The sequence below is a fragment of the Syngnathus acus genome, chromosome 13 (assembly GCF_901709675.1).
Source record: "Syngnathus acus chromosome 13, fSynAcu1.2, whole genome shotgun sequence".
NCBI lineage: Eukaryota > Metazoa > Chordata > Actinopteri > Syngnathiformes > Syngnathidae > Syngnathus > Syngnathus acus.
This window is the reverse complement of record NC_051098.1, coordinates 11173234-11192713: the sequence shown is the minus strand read 5'-3', so window position 1 is coordinate 11192713 and position 19480 is coordinate 11173234. Positions and strand designations below refer to the sequence as shown.

Below are 19480 nucleotides of genomic sequence, written 5' to 3'. Positions count from 1 at the left end.
TTTAAGTGCAGTTCTGCCCCCTTACGGCTGAACGGTGCAAATAACACGTCATGTTGACTTATTGGCTCTATCCACCAAACTCTATCAAAATTGAAAACCCACAACAATAAAGAAAAAACGGAATAGTTTTATATTCGACCAAAATAAATTAAACATTTGGCCTTGTTCAACTTGGATTTAATTAGAAACAATATACGTATTTATGCAACACCCATTGACAAAACAGGTTGGTTCAGCAACCAAACATTTTTTTGCATTTGGAATTTACGTTTGTGAGGAACGACGAGACAGTGAGGAGAGTTGGAGGCTTGCCACTGAGGTGAGTGGGAGGGAGGAAGGTTGGGAGCTAAGGGTGCTGACTTGAGAAAGACCAGTGGCGAGTCACAACGCGTCCTTGGTGGTTAGACGAGGAAGACCGCGTTGAAGACTCCCGGAGTTAATTTTTCCCCTTAAAAAATAGCGAAAAAAAACAACTTTTTTTTTTGTCTACACGGGGATCGTGGGATTACCAATAAATCTCCCGTCGTCTTGATCACTCCAGGCAGTCTCCCAATGTGCGTAAAAGGGATTTTTTTCCTGTATGGACTCGCAGCCTCAGGTGAGATGAGTTGACGTCAAACTAATGCAAGAAATTCTTATTAAGAATGAATACAAATTGCGCATTGTTTTGAATGATAATCAACACCTGGCTATGCGTTAAACCCGCGTGATTGTTTTGGAGCCTTTAAAATGATACTTTCAAAGACAATGCTGACTTGAAAACCCCGGAGGGACTTGAACCTGCGTCTTGGCGAGGTTGTCATGCGTCATAACCTGGCGCAGTGGCGTGGGTTGGTGCCACTAAATAGCCATAAGGGAGGAATCAAGTGTGGAAAGAGAATGCCTTGGCAGTAATTGCCAATCAGCAATTGTCACAGCTAGATTTTGTTTTGCTTCACTCATTTCCTGCTTTTTTACTGGAATGTACATTGAATGGTACCGTTTGACGCACACAGTTTCAGGATATCCAGGATATGACCATTCAAATCACAACTTACACCATGCATGGGCACAATGAAAACAAAATAAGATGTTTCCGCTTGTTAAAACGACTCACGTGTCAGTGCCCAATGCAATGATAATCAATTAATCTGTCAGTATCAAATAAGGAGGTCAGAACACTGGATAAGAATACAAGTGCTGAACTAATAAGAGCACGTAAATCGGAAAATAGGTGTGTTTTAGCTGATTACAACATCACGGCATTCCGTCACGGCAATCACATCCCTCGGGTTTTTTATCCTTGCAAACACTTGAAGTCATGCTCAAACAAGCAGAGTGGCATTTGTTTTTGTGAAGCGTTGACCCCAGGGCATAAAATTGTAACTGTGTATGGAAAACAAGTATTTTCTTACAGATGGATCAAATACCAAATTGTTTGGTGGAAAATGTTGATCTGAAAATTGTTGAGTGAACACTCAATAGCTAAACCTTTTTTTCCCCATTATAAAGCTCTTTTTTTCAAACCAAAGACATTTTCCCATTAAAAGAAATAAAAACAGAATTAATTTGTTCCACTCCGAGAGCTAAATTGTCTTCGCTACAATCGTGCCACTACATATATTTAATTCAACGGGAGGCTAACTCGCATCAAATCAAATCAAAAGAAAACAGACACCCGCCATTTTTTATGCTACTCATTCTATGAAGCAATAGTCTTGTTTGGGAACCAATTTTTTCGTGCAGTTGAAAGTTCATGAACTGAGCTTCCACTATACATATCAGGAATGTTTTCATGCCAGTAATACCCTTTTTTGTAAACACTTCAGCCCATCATGGCTGCTCTTTTATTGACACTTTTTGGACTTTGTTGATTAACAATCTTGGAAATGCAGGTGGCAGCCATAAAATACCTTCAGTCAGACATTCAAGTTCAAGAAAAGGTCACATGCAGATGGGAAGAATTTTTCAAGTCCTCCCTTCTATGCAGCAGCGATTCAGTGTACCTTTTGTCTTAAAAAAAAATAAAAAATCTTTTTTTTGGGGGGGATATGGGTGGCATTTTAATTTCTTTCACTAAGATGATCATTTTTAAGCCTTCTGTAAAGCCAACAATGTTAACATGTGCCAACCTGTCCTGACTTTCTGGTTTCACATACACATGCATTGGAGAGAGAAGGCGAGAGCCAACAGATGGCTGTTGTTGACTGCAGCATTGCGGCGATTCCAGTGGTTGTTTAGGCTTCGACTTCATTCTGTTGACAGTTATACTATGTTGTTTCTACTCTTTGCCTTACTGTGTCTCTAATCTAATGACAACAGTGAACATCACTTTGATTATTGACATTCTGAGCCACCTTGGGAGGATGTCTGCCCTTCGAGATTCGACAACTGCTCAAGTGTATCACAGTTAATTAAGGACAGCAGAGAAGACTCAGGAATTTTTTTTTATCATTTCATCAGCATTGTAACTCCTCCCACTTAATACAAATCAGCCAATATTTTTTTATTTTTATTCAAAGCATCTTTGCAAGTGGAGCTAATGGATGAAGAGACAGCATTGGAGCAGCTTTGTTTTTTTTTTCTTCTTGGGGTGAAAAAGGGGAGGCAAGGATATCTCAAGGGGTCCGCAAAGCATTTTTGTTATCTTTTTACAAACTCCAAAAATTCTTTAGAAAATGCTGATGAAATCTAGATATAATTGATAAATTGATAAATATAAATATAGTTTTAACATAATTTTCTTGAAAAATCAGAAAATACCCAAAAGTCTGGCCTGTCACCTGGGGGCCCAAGCATATTTTTGGTAGGGGGGCAGTGCCCCCTGCGGCCCCCCTCTAGCTCTGGCAGTGACAGATATAGTTCCAATGAAGAAAGTTTAGATTATATAGATTGTGATTCATAACAGTTTTGTTGTTAATATTACTTCAGATTATTTTTGTTGCGAAAGTTTATCTGGAAGGAATGTAGTTATGCTAACTGCAAACATCTGGGGTGAATGTTATGGTGATTGTCTATTCCGCCACTCACCATCACACGGACACCCTAAACTTTTCGGTTTAGTTTAGTTTCAAACTTTATGTATGGGAAACTGAAGGTCTTTTGAAGGCTGCATATATCTATCTAGTTGAGACCTGTAGGCTTTGTGGTTGGATCGAAGTGTTTGTAATCCTGACAAGTTGTTGAGTCAGCTACAAGGTGACAACAGAGCAGGTTTGATGGATTAAAACTCTTATCTGCATTCACTCACCACACGCCTCTTATCGATTTTCAGGATTTATTTTCTTCAAGGAAACATGTACTGTATATTTATGTGCCAAAATGTATAGATGCTTTGAATTAGTATTGTCTTTATCAAAATAAATTTTTAAAATGTAATTGCTACTCCCAAACTGTATACCACTCTTTAAAAAATGCAAAAATGCATCTCTCCCTGCTACAAAACACCTAATTCAAATGTTCGGGATCGTTTCAGGTTTCTCCAGCGCTTACTGATGACCACACGTACAATAGGCATTTCACCACTTTCTGTCTGCTTAGTCTGCACATACGTGGTTACCTGAACCTGTTCTTTCCAGCTTTGATTCCTGACCATGAAAGACTTGCCTTGTTTCCAAAAAGGCAAAAGAAAAAAGCAGAGCTCCTCACAAATGAGAGAAGAGGCTCTTTGTAATCCATTGAGCTATTCATGTTTCTTCTATGTCCTAAGTGTTTCCTCCACAGCTGACGTAACAGATACTCAGGTTTCCGTTGCCTGCTCTCTTTTGTTTCTGAGCCACCATGTAGCAAGGAAAAGGCACAAAACACCCTGGAACAAATCTGTACAATACTTGATGTGTCCAATTGAGACATCAAGTGTACCATAATGTTATTCTTAATTACTTCGCTTTCTTTCCTGCTCTTTCCCACTCGAAGCTGGGTGTGGTTGGCATTAGCTAAGCAGGATGTTCAAATTAAACAAGGGGAAAGATTTAGACCAGACAGAGCGATATGGTAGGGTGGAAGAATGGCTCGACAAAGACCTAAACAAATAACTCCTTCTAACGAGCGCCAGTACATACTCCATCATCCTGCTCACGTTGATCTCTTGATCACACGTTCTTATTTAAACTCCTTCTTCCTGTCTACAATCTTCTCTTTCAGTGGAAAGCTTTGAACTTCTTACCTTCACAGCAATTAACATTCAATAATTAAACATGTGTTTTTAAGTCGAAGAACTTCAAGTAATGGTGGTAATGAGCGCTCTTAATTGAAAAAGACCTCATTAACCTGAATTTTTAATCCACTCGGCTGGACTTGAAAGCGTGAATTAGCGACGCCTGTTTAATTAATTGTTAAATTAAAGTACTGATTGGTTAAATGGGATGTGTTAAAGCTTTGAAGATGTGTTAACTCAATTCTAAGAAAAGTATGATGGCGCAATTGAGCTTTGAAATCGTTTGACTGGAGGAGGAATCCCACAATTGCTCATCTCCTTGGTGACTCATTTACTCAATGAGGCAATGATGAAATGATGGCATTTTTATATTTTTTGCACATTGCTTTTTTTTTTTTCTCCACATTTGTCTACTCTCACGTTTCTTCAGCTGCATTTAAAAGACAATATACACCGAAATAAGGATGTCGTAATCTGGTGATGAGAGAGATGCCTTTTTAATGGTGTACGTGGGCCGACTGGGTGCCCTGTTCTCTCATTCCGGCCCACAGGAAACATTCTCCAGTCTGATAAGAATGAAAACGTGCTGCTTAAGCTCCCAAGCCCTGCTGACATTTTCCCAGCTAACAGCTGCCCTAAAGGAACAATATGACTCACAACGGCTCTTTTACATCATACTTGGTAGCACTTTTAGCACAAATATGGTTTTCTGCTTTGTATATTATTTTGTGAACGTGTAATTAAGAGGTCGATTAGGTGACTTAAAAACCCACCGAAGGCTCAGGTCCTGAACTCGCTGGTATGTAGACGGACAACTATTCACACTGAAAGTAAAGAAAGTGAGTCAAGGAAAATCTGTTTAATTATTAACACCAGAGATAGGAATTTCTACAAACCACTGGCGATGAAAACAAATGAAGCACTCTGAGCTTTGGGAAACAGGAAAAAATCCTGAATCCACATTTGTAAAAAATTGTTATTTCACTGCAGTCCTGTTGGTGGAGTTACAAAATTGTATTTTAATTTTTTTAATTTTTACTTTTATAATTTCCCCTTATCTTTTTCTCTTTTTGTTAATCTTTCACTTGAATGATTCAGTATTATTTGTAATATTTGAATATTCGGAATAAATGAAACAAAAAGACTATTTGTTTTGATTGTTATACGTGACACGATACGTTGACAGTCATAAATATGCTTTTCAGGAAAGAAAGCTTTCTTGGATCCACTATCCATCTTCATGGTTTCCTCTGTGGACAATGCCACAACACAACCTGAAACAATATTTTTGTGGATTTTTTTTTTTTTTGAGATCCTGCACTCAAACCCGGAACACATAAATCCAAGGACATGAAAACGTTTCCCTTTCCTTTGCACTTCGAAGCAATAATAACAGTGCATGTAGGATTAAGAATGCATGCATCTTCAAAAAATATTTTAATAACATTGCACAGTATATCTGAATTCCTGAAACCAGTCTTCTTTATTGACTTTGATCGTTATGCCCCGCATTTCGTCTTCTGTAGCCGTGCTGCAGGTCAGTGGGATCCGTATATATACTCCTGGGGATGTGGAGGCCGTCAACGGGACGGACATTCGTCTCAAGTGTACATTCCAGACTTCCTATAATATCAACCCCGATGCCATCATCGTCTCCTGGAGCTTCAGACCCCTTAAACCGGGCCAAGAAGAATCAGTAAGTTTTGCTCAGTGTGATGATGCATGCATCTCCTCGATCAGTTGAGATATGCTCAGTAATCAGACAACCAAGATAGACCCTGTGTTAGTGTATATTGTGTGAAAAGAGATTTGTAAAATTATCGAACCCATAATTATACAGTATGAAGTTGAAAAACTCTCGTTTCCTCTTCTAGGTGTTTCACTACCAGCAGAAGGCGTACCCTCCTCAAGAGGGAATTTTTAGGAATCGCATCCGCTGGGCTGGTGATGTCATGGGTCAGGATGCCTCCATCATAATTCGTGAAGTGAAGTTCACTTACAACGGCACTTACACGTGCCAGGTCAAGAATCCGCCGGATGTGCACGGCTCGGTTGGAGAGATTCGACTGCGTGTCGTCACTACAGGTTTGGAGATTTATTTGCGAAGAATTCCTATTGCGTTTTGAATTCCACACTGAGGAGTCAATTACATCATAAATTTAGTCGTGGCTTTAATATAATGAAAAAAAAAGTCATATTTGTAAAAATGTTTCAAACTGACCTGAATCCATTCGTCACACACATACATACAAAAAAGTCATTTATTAAAAAAAAGTCATTTATCGCAAATTTTCTTCTTCAGCGTCTTTCTCAGAGCTTCTGCTGCTGGCGTTGGCCATCGGGGGAGGGATCGCTGTCGTGGTTCTTCTCCTCATCATCATCGTGTCTTGCAGGAGGTGCAAGAGGAAGAGACTGAGGCGGGACGGGGAAGTGGAAGCTACTCGCCAAGACAGAAAAGATCCCACCGTATGGTAAGGCCAGGAGCAACGTGGCGGGAAAGGGAGAGGGGTGATAGGGAGAGGAACGGAAGAATCATAGACTTCCTCTCTCGCTCTCCATCTGACTGTGGGCATCGGGCTTCCTGGGGCCTTTGACTCTTTCCCGCTGGACATTAATCTTCTTCCTTCCTCTCCAACCACAATATTTGGATCCAATTGAGGGGCAGGTTCCACTAAGGAGGAGACCATGAGAAAGGGTCCTTATATAAAATTTGCAGACACACAGCATCCGTCACACGTTTTTTTAAATATCACAAAGTGCCTTTCACTTGAGCAATGTTGTTGTTTTTAATCACTCGGTCTTTTCCTGTTCCTTTAAATGGACTTGGAACACCATTTCCTGTTTAGACTATATGTTTTGATGATGTGGCATTTGAACTACAATGTTTACGTGCCGACTAATAGCATTTCAAATTCATCTTGTGCATGAGGAACCGTGAAATAATGCTGTTTCATAAAATGGCTTTTGCAGCAATATTTTTTTCATTTGGAGCGCTTGTTAAAAAAAAAAAAAAAAAGGCAGACAAGTTTGACTCGGCACTAATCCCTTCTAACATTACCATTTGCTGTTCTAAATGTTTGCACCAACTACTCATTTCATGAAAAAAACGCCTCCTCTTGCTTGGGTACCACTTTGCACTCTTGGGTTTTCAGATCTCCTTGTGAAATTCATCTCGGTTACGGTGAGGGCATTCTCGCCTCTTGAGAAAAAGTGGCTTTAAACACAGGTGGCGGTTGACATGGTCAGAAGTATATCTTATCAAGTTTGGACAAGTTCTTGATACCCTGTGTGACTCTAACCCTTTGTCCTTGCTGCTGTGTGTTTGATCTGCTTGTCCTCGTCCTTTCCCCTTTGTCTGTGATGTCCTCTGCACATGCATGGACATGAAACATTCATGAACGTGCGTGCATGTATTTCGCTGTGTGTGTGTGTGTGTGTTGCTCTCGTCTCCCCCACGCCGCACGTCTTCCTATGTCCCAGCCACCCATTGAGGTCCATCCACCTGTACCTATCACAGTCGTCCATAGAGATTGACAGTTCAGACGGAATGATCTCAGAGGCCAGCACTAAAGATCCCAGCTCCGAATCAGGGGGCTCAGAAGACGATGACGATGACGACGAAGATGACAATTCTGACTAAAGAGGTGGGAAATAACAAGAGGGATGTCCAATTGCTACCAAGAGAATTATATTGCGTCCCAAGTTGCGAGTAGACGAATGGTGCACTGCTGCTTTTGAAGTCGTGCACGCTGACATGGTGAATTGAAGGAAAAAGCTGACGGATGTCCTGTCTGAACAATTGGGAATAGGCACAAGGAGGTTGAAAGTACTTGAAAGGGAAATTTAAAACGATTTGTTTTTTTGCTTCCTTTAGTACGACCGAACAAAGGCTGAGTTAAATCTGCTGACGCAGCAGGTGACTGTTATTTTCAAAACCCATTTTATATCCCATTGGCTGGGATTATGTTACATCACTGGCGCAGCTAGAGGGGGGGTTGTGGGGGCCAGTGCCTCCCCCCCCTGAAATATGCTTGGACGCTCCATGTGCCAGGCTAGATAATTGACTTTGGAGGTTTTTTTTTTTTTTTTTTTTACCTCCCTCATGCCTCCCCAAGGAAAAAAAATCCTTGCTGTGCCAGTGCATTACATTACTTGAATAAAAAAAACAATTTTGCTAATATATTCCACCTTCAAAAACAAACAGGTTTCTGGTGTTTGAGCCACAGTATACAAACTCCCATTTCAAATGTTGCAGTTTTGATCTGAAAAACCTTTGAATGCAAACTGTCTTCTCTCAATGCAACACATCCACTAACATGACTGTAAAGAAATTTTATTTCGTAATTGTAATTTTATACTGATGATGTAACATTGTCTCTAGGTTGTTTTTACTTAATGCCTAAAGTATTTCATTCCTTTTTTATGTAGAGTATACACACAGAGTTTTTGAAAATGATTTTCTAATAAAAATGCCTTTTAAGTATTTACTCCATTGTGTTGAGTATACTTAAAGCCATATGAATCAATAAATGAATGTGATCATGCCCTAGTTTTGAAATACACTTACATGATTTGACATCCTTTTATCAAATTCATCTATTATGTAAGAGAGTAATCCATTTACCAACATTTATTATGCATCATTATCTTTAATACGATACAACTGATTGTGTGAATATGCTATGCAGAAGCTTTATTTGTTTACCTGAAAGTTTCAGTGTTGTTTAATTCTGTGGTCTGCCGCCCTGACTTAAGCAGGATGAGGCTGTTCATAAATCGATAGATTTGTTTGTTTGTGTGTGTGTGTGTGTGTGTGTGTGTGTGTGTGTGTGTGTGTGTGTGTGTGTGTGTGTGTGTGTGTGTGTATATATATAAGTGTGCTTGTCATCATATTTGTGTGCTCTGATCAAAGTCTATTCCTCTGGGAGCAATTTAAGTTATTCTGTGGCAAGGCTTGACAGTGTGTGGACATGACGGCAGGGTTAACGGGGTTGCCTGAAAGTGTGCATCCATGCAAACAAAATAATTAGATTATCGTAACCAGATAAAGTATGACAGGGTCTCTAGGTGATGGGGTTTTTTTTTTTCTCCCACTGCGTTTTAATTGCTTTTGTAGGGGCTTTGATACATGCCTGCAGATAATCCATTTAGGATTTTCTAGGATGTCGTGACAAATGCAAACCTGTTTTGTATGTGCCTTGTGATTGGCTGGCAACCGGTCCAGATCGTACCTCAGTATAGCCTCACCCTAATGATGTCATCAACAAGATCTATATCGAACAGCCTTTCCCAGGTCAAATCATCGCAGAGTTCCACTGAAAAATACATTTTTCCACTCTTACTGACTACTTCAATGTGGTCTGCATTCCACACCTTAGAATGGGTTGTACCTGGCACAGATACGAATAAATTCCATGGCATGCTCACTTGTGTGCGAGTACGGACAAACACGCAAAAGCATGGGCTTGTCATGTCAAACTAAAAGAGAAATCACTTCACATCCACCCAGGAAGGACATACAGAAATGTACTCTCACATTCACTAAGTCATTTTAATTGATATCTTAACGAAACTTGATTTCCTTTACCCATATTTGGTAGAAGGATTTAATCTGATTGTTGAGTAATGCTGCCATACTTGTTGGTGAGAATCCTTTCAATCTTGTTTCACAGAGTGGAGATCACTCATCAACTACCCTTGTCCAAATACTATCAGAGTCCATAGAAACTATTGAAAAGAAGGGTTTTTATTTCAAGGAATGTACACGGACAATCTGAACTCCCTTTTTGTGTCTGCTCCATTATTAACAACTGAAGTCTTCTCTCACAGTTTGATGGCAGTTGCAAAACAAAATGCCTGAAAGGATAAAGACTTTGGTTTCGCAACAGAGATTTGAACTGAAACTAACACCAGACGGCTTCAGCAGACAGACAGAGAGCCCCTGTGCTCACACGTACACAAAACATGTTGCAGCACAATGCGGTGCTGGTGCTGTAAGGAGGCATTGCCCAGGAGAAAAGACGAACAGAGACAAGAATATTAAAGGATAAATTTCAGGTGACACAATACATGTGGATGGTACAAATAGTTATTATTCAAAAGCGAAAGCGAGCATCATCATCAGTGATTTGTCATGAAATGTGAACAAGACTACAATATGTCCGAAGACAACTGGCATAGTTGGTGATGAATGATCCACACCAAATAGAAACATAAATATACTTCAAAAGAAACACCCACAAAGATAAAGCAAAAATAAATACTTATACCACTTAGGGACAATTACCAAAGTAAAGACGGGAGATTGGATTCCAGGATAGTTTAGCGGGGCTACAAATAGCAGGCTAGTCCCAGCAGGGCATTTGATGTTTGCTTGGCATGGAAGATAACGCAACAAATCGGGCCTCAGTGGGATCATGGATGATAATAAAAGACTCTGAAACCACCGTTTTTTTTTTAAAAATAAACTATACTCGCCCACTGCTGTAAGTGTATTTTTGTTCACAAAAAGGGTAGACTTGTCATACTCAAACAAGAACACCCAAAAAAAATCTGGACTAAGACGAGGTTGCAAAAAATGTTTTGGTTTTCAATTTCCATCTGCTATGGTTTGCGAATGCCTGTTGTAGATTGCAGTGTAGGCGACAGGAATGACATTAATTGGGATTCGCTTCTAATTTGGATTATGAGAGGCAGGTTGCTATTCTTGGCTGACATTACTTGGATGCTGCAAATTGACAGGTGACAGTGTTGGCCTAATGCTTTGAAGAAGAGTAGAGCGAGGCGCTCTACATTCACATCATACAGACACATGAGTAATTTTGAGGGTGACATTAAATAAATGGAAATATTTTTTTCATTTAAAAAAGGTATCAGATAAACAACAGCAAACTTGACCTCATATATTATTTTGTTTTTCTTGATATCACATTGTTGAACAGTGTAAAATTGATTGAAGCATGATTAAACACTTTGGAAACAAATTTTCCAAAACTCAATTGATCTTATAGGCCTACATACAACTGGGTTTTTGCAACAGTGGCCTCTAGTGTAACAATTTGTAAAATGGATGTTTGCAGCTGAACGGACAAATTAAAGAGCAAAATTTAAACCCAGACAGACGTTCAACTATTTTGGTATGTTAACACCATTGTTTTTATAATGCATATGTATTTCATTAGTCATACTAATATTAGTCATACATATTAATTGACATACCAACAACGTTTTTTTTTTTTTTTTTTAAAATTCCCACCTTGAGCAACAATAATTATTGTACGCATACGTTTCGAATATAGTCAATATTATAGTCAAGATTATTCGGTGGTGGCTGAGTCATTTATTTATTTGGATCGGAACCGTTTTACTTTCCCAGACGATCCATGAAGCAGCACTTCCTGATCCACCTGTTTATCAGGTACTTCATTTTGCTGCGCAATGGAGACTTGAGTCACGTTGAACGAGACAATGGAAAGACTTTATCTAAAGCTTTGACGTAGATCTTTTTTTTCCAAGTTATATTTTGTGTCAACAGCAAATGAATGTTTCTTTAATTCCTAAAATGCATCGACATTGCCACAGGAGGCAAGACGCGCTGCTGTTCCGTTTGCTCGTTTTCCTCGGTGAGTAAACAGGCCATAGTTCGGCTTTCGTGTTGTTTATTCACAAGCGTTTCAGTATCGAATTCATTTCTTTGACGTTACAACGCTGGTTAAATGTCAACGTCATTTCTGAAAAATGTTACGTGTGAGGCCAATTAATCATTCGTTCATTTGAACTTAATTTTACAGTGCACAAACTATTTTCCATATTTATTTTACTTCCTAAAAAAATACTTTTGTTGTTGGTGCTGTATACGAGCACATTGATCTATCTCAATTTTTTTCCCCTGTAAAATGCTTTATTTCATTTTGAAGCACTGTCTCATGTAAATTAACATATCACTTTGCATTAAACCTTTTGTCGCCATATGACTTTGCTCAATACCTAAACTTCCTTTTGTTCCCACTTAAGTTATTTGTGTCTCTTCTTTGCAGCTCCTTCACTCGTCTTCTCCATCACAGTGAGTTCTCCAGCAGAGCTCCATGCATCCAAAGGAGACACCGTCACCCTATCCTGCACTTTCACTTCCACCAGTCGACCCACCAGCAAGATGACCATCGATTGGTCCTATAGACCCCAGACTGGAGGGCCGCCACAGACAGTGAGTGCAGATCTTGTGTGGTGTATGAAACTCTGAAAAACTGTTGGCTGTTGTGAAAACAAAATTAAGAAGGCTTTTCTTATTGATGTCTGAGGATTAGCAATACTAAATATAAAAACTGGGACAATGGCAACAAAAATAATTTGCTACATGAGGTACTTGGTTTACCTTCGCGGGCCACATAAAATGCTGTTGGGGGCCGGATCTGGCCCCTAGGCCTTGAGTTTGACAGCTTGCTGTACAGTATTGAAAATTGCTGTGTGCTACAAATACCCCTTGATGGCAGTAATGGCTCATGGATGGATTTAGGTGGCTGATTGTTGAAGAGTATGTTGAGAGTCAACAAGACACCAAACTTACAAGACGACTGCATAACTCCATCGTTCGTTTTGACTTATCTTGAATGGTTAGGATCTTCATCTGAACTTATCACACAGGCTGAGCTCTCAACATTCAGCTTTTTGTGTATATCCGGATTGTCATTCCACTCTTGGATTTTATGCATTGTACCATTTACTTCTTCCTTGTTTCATTTTTACTTTTGTCCAATAGCAATTACTCTGAAACTGGTACTACTTCATAGTAATGGGAACTCAAACAATGCCTTCACCAATGTGTGTATTTGACACATGATTAAAAATAAATATGCTAGCAGCCAAACAAGTTCCTCCTTAACCAAAACTACATATGCTCAAAAATGGAAGTACATTTTGCAGTGTGGTCACTTTGAGGCACCGTAGCGTGGCTTCAAACTTAGGTCGTTTTTGTTGCATTCTATCAGCTCACCGCTAGATGGCAGAAAATTCTACACACATCCCTTTAAAATCGTGTATACTGTAAAATCTAAACAGCCCATTTATTTATTTATTTATTTATTTATTCAGTCATTTATTTATTGGTTAACGTAATGATCTGCTGTTACCCACTGCCTAATCTACCTGGCAACAGTCGAACTTATTTCTTTCCTCTTAAAGCACTGGTTGCAGTCCTTTCCAATTTTTAAACATCATCAGTTTCGATCGTTACATGTGCTTCTTCTGTATCCGTTTTATAGTCCATCCCATTCCAGACCAGCCTCAGAGGCTTCCCCAGTAACCTTATATGAAGAAGCTACCTAAATTCCTTCCCTCTATGATGATATTGTGGTCTTCCAAAATGCCATCCATGTTTCCATTCCAACCCATAACAGCACTCAATCCTCTAACCATGTTCAATCAGGGTTGAGCTTCATTGACCAATCCACTAAAAACCACCACATCATTTAAGGAGTTCCATTTGGGCTTGAAGAGAGCCATCAAATGTGGTTCTGTGTAATTGCATAGTGTGGTAGTTGCAACCCTATATGTTATTTCCTATAGGAGCACTCAGAGTGAAGTGAAGGCTCATGTTTTGCGGCTCTTAATGTGGAGTACTGTTGGTTTAGTCATTAACAGACAAAGTTGTCTAGCTTCAAAGTGCGTAGCAAGACGAGAAGAAAGGGAATTGCGATGTCAGCATGCACGTACACGTGTGTCTCAACATGTTATAACCTCACAAAACTCCACAGCTCTTGCAAAAAGCTGCTACACCCAATCCTACTCTTTTGTTTTATTTATTATGGATTCATAAAGTGTTGCAGTCTGATATTGTCCGTGGACGGAACCAGGTCAGAATTATAACACTTTCTATTTTTCTGCCAGTATTTGCCCTCCATCCAATTTCATTAGCTATTTTGGCAACTTCATATCTCTGAGTGTCCCTGGTCGTATATCACAGTAGCCCGATTACAAATAAGCATGTGAAAAGCTTCATCATAAATACAATTATTCAGCCAAAGCAATCACAGTTGCCACAGTGCTTGCATAGTTAACTTGGTCCCAATGAGAATTAATTTGATAGAAGGCAGAAGACAGGATGCTTGCTGAATTACATAAGCTTATTGCCAAATGCAGCAGTAATCTTTTGAATTTGAGTGAATTATGCTTGAAATAACTTCTATGGCTGGGAATTATTTATCTTTCATACATTAGTAACCTTCTGCGCCATTTTTTTGTATAGAACTTTATATAACTGAGACCAAGGAAAAATGGCATCAATATGAAGACGCTATAATGCGAACCTGCTTTTGCCAGCCTTAATTTGACCTTTCTGAGAAACATCTATTATGTCCATGTCTGCCGATTACGTCCATGTTCGCTTTTTTTAGCTGATCATCTTTGTGCCCATATTTCGGAACATTGGTCTCGTCACTCAGCTTGTCCCACCACCATCTGTTTCGCCACCTGCTGCCAGACACTTTTTCTTTAGATGAAAATGATAGCATTGTGGTATGCATTATTGCTTTTAATCTGTTTTATTTCTCACTGAGATTTGCCTTACAAACCTTTAAAACCTAATAAACATCTTTCGTGGGCGTCACTCGCGGCATTTTGAGCATCAATAGCTGTTGTAGCAACTCAAGTTTCAGACCAATCGGAGTCAGATTGACCGATTGGTAGCAACTTCCCATTTAACATTTTCAGACACTTATATCTCCGAGGAACCCCTACCAAGAAATTCTGCATCGACATGAAACCTGATCTCCTTTTAGCTATTTGATCTTCACCATTTGTCCATTGATTTCCTAGGTGACATATGTTTATCTATCCTGGCGGAGGTCTCAGTGCTCTCGTTGAAAAAGAATACACTGCGGTGAATACAAATCAATGGCCCGAATGTTGTTTTGTTCGTAAGCAGACGTGCTATCGTAAATTTATCGGACAGACACTCCAAACAGCCCTATTTTCATGCCCAGCGCAAAAGTGTCTAACTGGAGTTTTTGCATTTTTTTTTTGGCATGTTCACTAACATGCGCAGTTAGAAACGGGCGTCTGCGCCATCGTGGGCGTGAACACAGCCGTCCGGCTTTCTGGCTGATAGAAGCAAACTCCTCTCATTCCTTTTAAATTCAACGGTCTACAAGACGAAAGCAGAAATTGACTCACTGGAATCTAAATGTATCACGGAAGGTGTTCCTACTCCTGCACCGATATACATATGAAGCTCAAAAGTAGTGGAGTTGCTATGGCAATGGCAGAGAAGACTAGTAATATTTCTTTGCCTCCTTTTCTGCTTTCCTCAGTTCTTCCACTTCTCTTCTCGTGCCTTCCCGCCTCTGGAAGGCCAGTTCAGTGGGCGTATTCAGTGGCGAGGAAGCCCGGCAAAGGGGGAAGCCTCCATCGTTCTGATCAATTCAACACTGAATGATAACGGAACCTACACATGCTCAGTCAGAAATCCCCCAGATGTCCACGGGAGCCCAAACTCACACACAGTACTCACTGTCACGCCAAAAAGTAAGTCGGTTGCTTCACATATCTGTCACACATTTGTCATTTAACACAAAAAGGGGAGTGTATTGCAACATTTTCTTCAGATGACGAGACTTGACATTCCGGTATGGCTGAATGGAGACGTGACATTCCTTTGCAAACATGTATTTAGTGCTGCTGACTCATCAATTATTAATCAATTTGTATGTGTTTGCACATTGACTCATTTTGTCAGCCCGCCCACTGGAATACAAAAGAGTCTGTAATCATTTGAATCCATGTTGTGTATAGTTACAGATCACTATGTGTGAAGAGGTTGTTTACTCTTCAACAGCTTGTTGCTAGCTAGGAACCTAATATTCTGCTCCTCCTCTTTTTTCACCTTGTCCTCCTCAGCACCCACCATTCGCTTCTCGGATATTGGAGTGCTCCTTTTTTTCATCCTCATCCCTTCCGCCATCATTGCCCTCGTTCTGATTGGTCAAATGTTCTGCCCCGAGAGAGAGCGCAGCCAATCCAAGGGCTACAGATCAGCCATAGAGGTCGCGGATGGGTGAGTAGATTTGTTCAACCAATCACGGAAGTGGGTCCCTTGAGGTTTAGCCAGCCACCGGTTGGTATAGATTTACCTCTGAATTGTTCATTTTTACAATGGTTAAACTAGAATTAGGTTTGAGGTAGAAACGGGACCTGGCAAATCATTGATCAATTAGCACGTATCGACTTATTTAAACTAATCTTACGCATTCATGTTAGAGGCTGGAGGTGTTTAATAATAAAGATTTAATGGATTAATTGTTCAAAGTAAAATTACAGAACAGAATCACAGCTAATTTTTTTTTACATGACAAGACAACAGAATAAAATGACAAGTCTTGAAGTCTTGTTAACTTCTGGTTTTCTCGTGTCTGTTGATCAGAGAGGAGAATGACAAAGATCACGTGGTGGACAAATTCAAGGCAGCCACATGTTGTGACATACTAATGACGGTACAGTACATTTTACAAACTCTTCAGAAATGTCATCAAATTTCAGCGCTTTTTCATGTCTGGTTTTTTTTCCTTTTCATTCTTCTGTGTTCAGGACTCAGAGAGTGAACACGAGTATCACCACATGAAAGCTGCCACTGAAGGTTATGCAGAGTCAAAGTGCTAGAGTCCCCCGACTTGCTCACTTTGTAGATGTCGAAACCTGCCGAGGCCTTTTACAGGGGTTGTACTGAATGAAAATCAATGTTGAATTAATGTACGTGTCAACCTCACAGTAGGCCACTTTGGTAAAGAAATGCATGTGATATTGTGAAGGAGATGTATTTTGTCTAATTTATTGCACGTGTCATAGCTGCTGATGTCTTATTGCGCTTATTGTTGTGTCAAAACACATTTGGTAGTAAAATAAAGACTTTTTTTGAATGCCACTTAAAATGATTGTAACTGTACATAATTTGTATTTATAGGGCATCATTTTAATTTTGCAGAGTTGCGCTTTTTTTTATGCAGATGCCCTTGCCAGATTTATATTTTAGAAACTTTTGCTACCGTACATTTTTTAATGAACGCGTGATTTTCGCTGAATGAAGAAACAACCCAGACTTGAGTGAGATGCCTTGGCAGGATAAGATATTTGGAACAATTTCTGCCTAGGCAGTCTGTTGGTAAAGTATACAGCTGTAGTTTCCTCTTCTTTCTGTTTGTTCTGTTGAACTGTTCATGAATGGAATCTCTTTCAATATTCATGACACTTCCTGAGGAATCCTTTAAATAAAGTCTCAAGGACAGACTGGAGTTGTATAACATTAAAAAGGCCGAGTAAAAGTGCAGAAAAAGCAATGAGTCCTCATTCTGTCTCATTTATTTTCAGTTTCTTATTCAGCTCGTTCTCACCCCCCCGCAAAGCGTTTAATAATTCAACAATTGCCATGCGGTAATAATTATCATTCCTACTTCATCGGAACTACCATGGCAACAGCTTACTCATGCAATGCAGAAACAATATTTAGGAAAAGAATTGAATGAAAAAAAATAATGTATGTTGGCTATTCCTCTTTGGATACAATCCCTTTGTGGCACAACTGATTTATCATTCAGTATGAAACATCTGAACTTCCCCGAAGACATGTTGCATGTGCACTATTCATGCATGTTGAAGTCTTGGCTCAATTTGATGGGCTTAATTGGGAGGATTGGAGCTGGCTTGGGATGAGAAGCGCATCCAAGAGTGATCAGCTGTCAATCACAGAGCTCACACACTTTCACAAATCACAATGATGGACATTTTAGAGAATTCCCTGAATTGGACATTCATGTTTTTGTATCGTAGAAGAAAAGTGGTGAAATGGGACAATCCGTCCACTTAACTCCTGCGACCTACACACAGGACAGAGTCAAAATTATATATATATAAAAACAAGCCTTACATGGTCATTAAAAATATAAAACAAGCTATACATGGTCTTTTTTTTTTTTCTTTTTAAAAAGCCTTAATGTACATGGCTCTTTACCATAGTCATTTTTCTGGAGAAAAAAAAAAAAAAAAGCTTTACTATACAAGGTCATTTTTTTTCTAAAAAAAAATCCTTATTATACGTGATACGTGCAGGGACAACAACCTCCTGCTGAACGTCAACAAGCCCAAGGAGATTGTTGACTTCCGGAAGGGTCACACCCAACACCTGCCGCTGACCATCAACGGTGCTGTGGTGGAGAGAGTGAGCAGCACCAGGTTCCTGGGGGTGCACATGTGATGTGAGTCACCCCGCTCACTCTTTGTTTGATCTTCTGCCCTCTAGGAAGAGGTACAGGAGCCTGCGCTCCCGCACCACCAGACTCACCAACAGCTTCATACTCCAGGCTGTTAGGATCCTGAACTCTCTCCCCCCTTCTGCGTAGCGTCCTGTACTATTGCGCTATATTCTGACTGTCTGCTGTATGCACTCTTGCTCCATTTTTGCTCCTCTTATTTATGTTATTTGTTTATTCATTATTTATTCATCACTCTTATTTATTCATTGTTTGTGCCTTCTTGTTTTTATTTTTTCGTGTTGTATGTATATTGTGTACTGTCTTGTCACTGTGGGATAGTGGGAATGTAATTTCGATTTCTTTGTGTGTCTTGGCATGTGAAGAAATTGACAATAAAGCAGACTTTGACTTTGACTTTGATATCATTTATTTCTAAAAAAAACCTGTACAAAAAGTTGCTTAAGCTACATTTGAATGCATGAAGTCTGAAAATGACTGTTAAAGATGTCTGTGGAATGTAAAAAAAAAGAAAAAAAAAGAAAACGAAGAGTGCTGGGAAAGATGACGCATGACACATTATGGTGATGTAGAAGAGCAATGTGATAGTGCCAGACTTGTGCGGCAGTGCTTGAAACAAGCGGGAAGACTGTGGCTCAGGGGTGTAGGTCAATACTTTCCCCTTAGTGACGTGCATCAGGAATAATCCCGTAAAAGAGAAGAGATAAATCACACACCAAAAAAAGAAGAGAAAATCACAAACGTGTTGTTAACCTCCCCTGTCTGTCCATTAGTGATGTGCATTCCAGTTCCCTAATAAAGTGGCCTGTTATTAGGTACACTTGAAAATGGCGGTGTGCCTAATGGAGTGTCCGTGTGATTCCCTCGTTAAGTGCACCTGCGTGAAAAGTTTTAGCTCCTGCGGAACGTGAAAGTAGCTAAAACTTTTCACGCAGGTGTGTTTAACGAGGGTAACTTGGAAAACATATTGGAACGCGGCCCTGAGGACTGGAGCTTGACACCTGTGACCTTTGACCATGATATTTCCCTAATAAAGTGGCCTGTTATTAGGTACACTTGAAAATGGCGGTGTGCCTAATGGAGTGTCCGTGTG

General features: G+C 39.7%; 2 protein-coding genes and 1 long non-coding RNA gene across 3 annotated transcripts; all 3 read left to right on the top strand.

Moving 5' to 3' along the window:
* Positions 1-240: 240 nt before the first annotated feature.
* Positions 241-8622, top strand: LOC119133014 (myelin protein zero-like protein 2). The gene is made up of 5 exons (XM_037268636.1): positions 241-598; positions 5662-5831; positions 6010-6220; positions 6438-6606; positions 7616-8622. The coding sequence occupies exons 1-5, from the start codon at positions 553-555 to the stop codon at positions 7773-7775; spliced, it is 756 nt and encodes a 251-aa protein (XP_037124531.1). The 5' UTR covers positions 241-552; the 3' UTR covers positions 7776-8622.
* Positions 8623-11528: 2906 nt separating this feature from the next.
* On the top strand, positions 11529-17460 carry mpzl3 (myelin protein zero-like 3). Its single transcript, XM_037268091.1, has 6 exons — positions 11529-11757; positions 12172-12338; positions 15439-15652; positions 16025-16181; positions 16548-16617; positions 16712-17460. Exons 1-6 carry the CDS (start codon positions 11673-11675, stop codon positions 16781-16783), a joined length of 765 nt encoding a protein of 254 aa, XP_037123986.1. The 5' UTR covers positions 11529-11672; the 3' UTR covers positions 16784-17460.
* LOC119132654 lies at positions 12346-13524 on the top strand. The gene is made up of 2 exons (XR_005099922.1): positions 12346-13055; positions 13096-13524. It is a non-coding gene; the product is annotated as an uncharacterized LOC119132654 (long non-coding RNA).
* Positions 17461-19480: the final 2020 nt, after the last annotated feature.

What these genes read in the sequence shown, in the direction of transcription:
- LOC119133014 (XM_037268636.1), top strand. Translation starts at nt 553, where the DNA reads ATGTGCGTAAAAGGGATTTTTTTCCTGTATGGACTCGCAGCCTCAG. An exon ending in GTATGGACTCGCAGCCTCAG is followed by an intron (nt 599 to 5,661) that starts GTGAGATGAGTT and finishes CGTCTTCTGTAG; the next exon opens with CCGTGCTGCAGGTCAGTGGG. An exon ending in AACCGGGCCAAGAAGAATCA is followed by an intron (nt 5,832 to 6,009) that starts GTAAGTTTTGCT and finishes TTCCTCTTCTAG; the next exon opens with GTGTTTCACTACCAGCAGAA.
- mpzl3 (XM_037268091.1), top strand. Translation starts at nt 11,673, where the DNA reads ATGAATGTTTCTTTAATTCCTAAAATGCATCGACATTGCCACAGGAGG. An exon ending in ACTCACTGTCACGCCAAAAA is followed by an intron (nt 15,653 to 16,024) that starts GTAAGTCGGTTG and finishes TGTCCTCCTCAG; the next exon opens with CACCCACCATTCGCTTCTCG. An exon ending in GTTGTGACATACTAATGACG is followed by an intron (nt 16,618 to 16,711) that starts GTACAGTACATT and finishes TTCTGTGTTCAG; the next exon opens with GACTCAGAGAGTGAACACGA.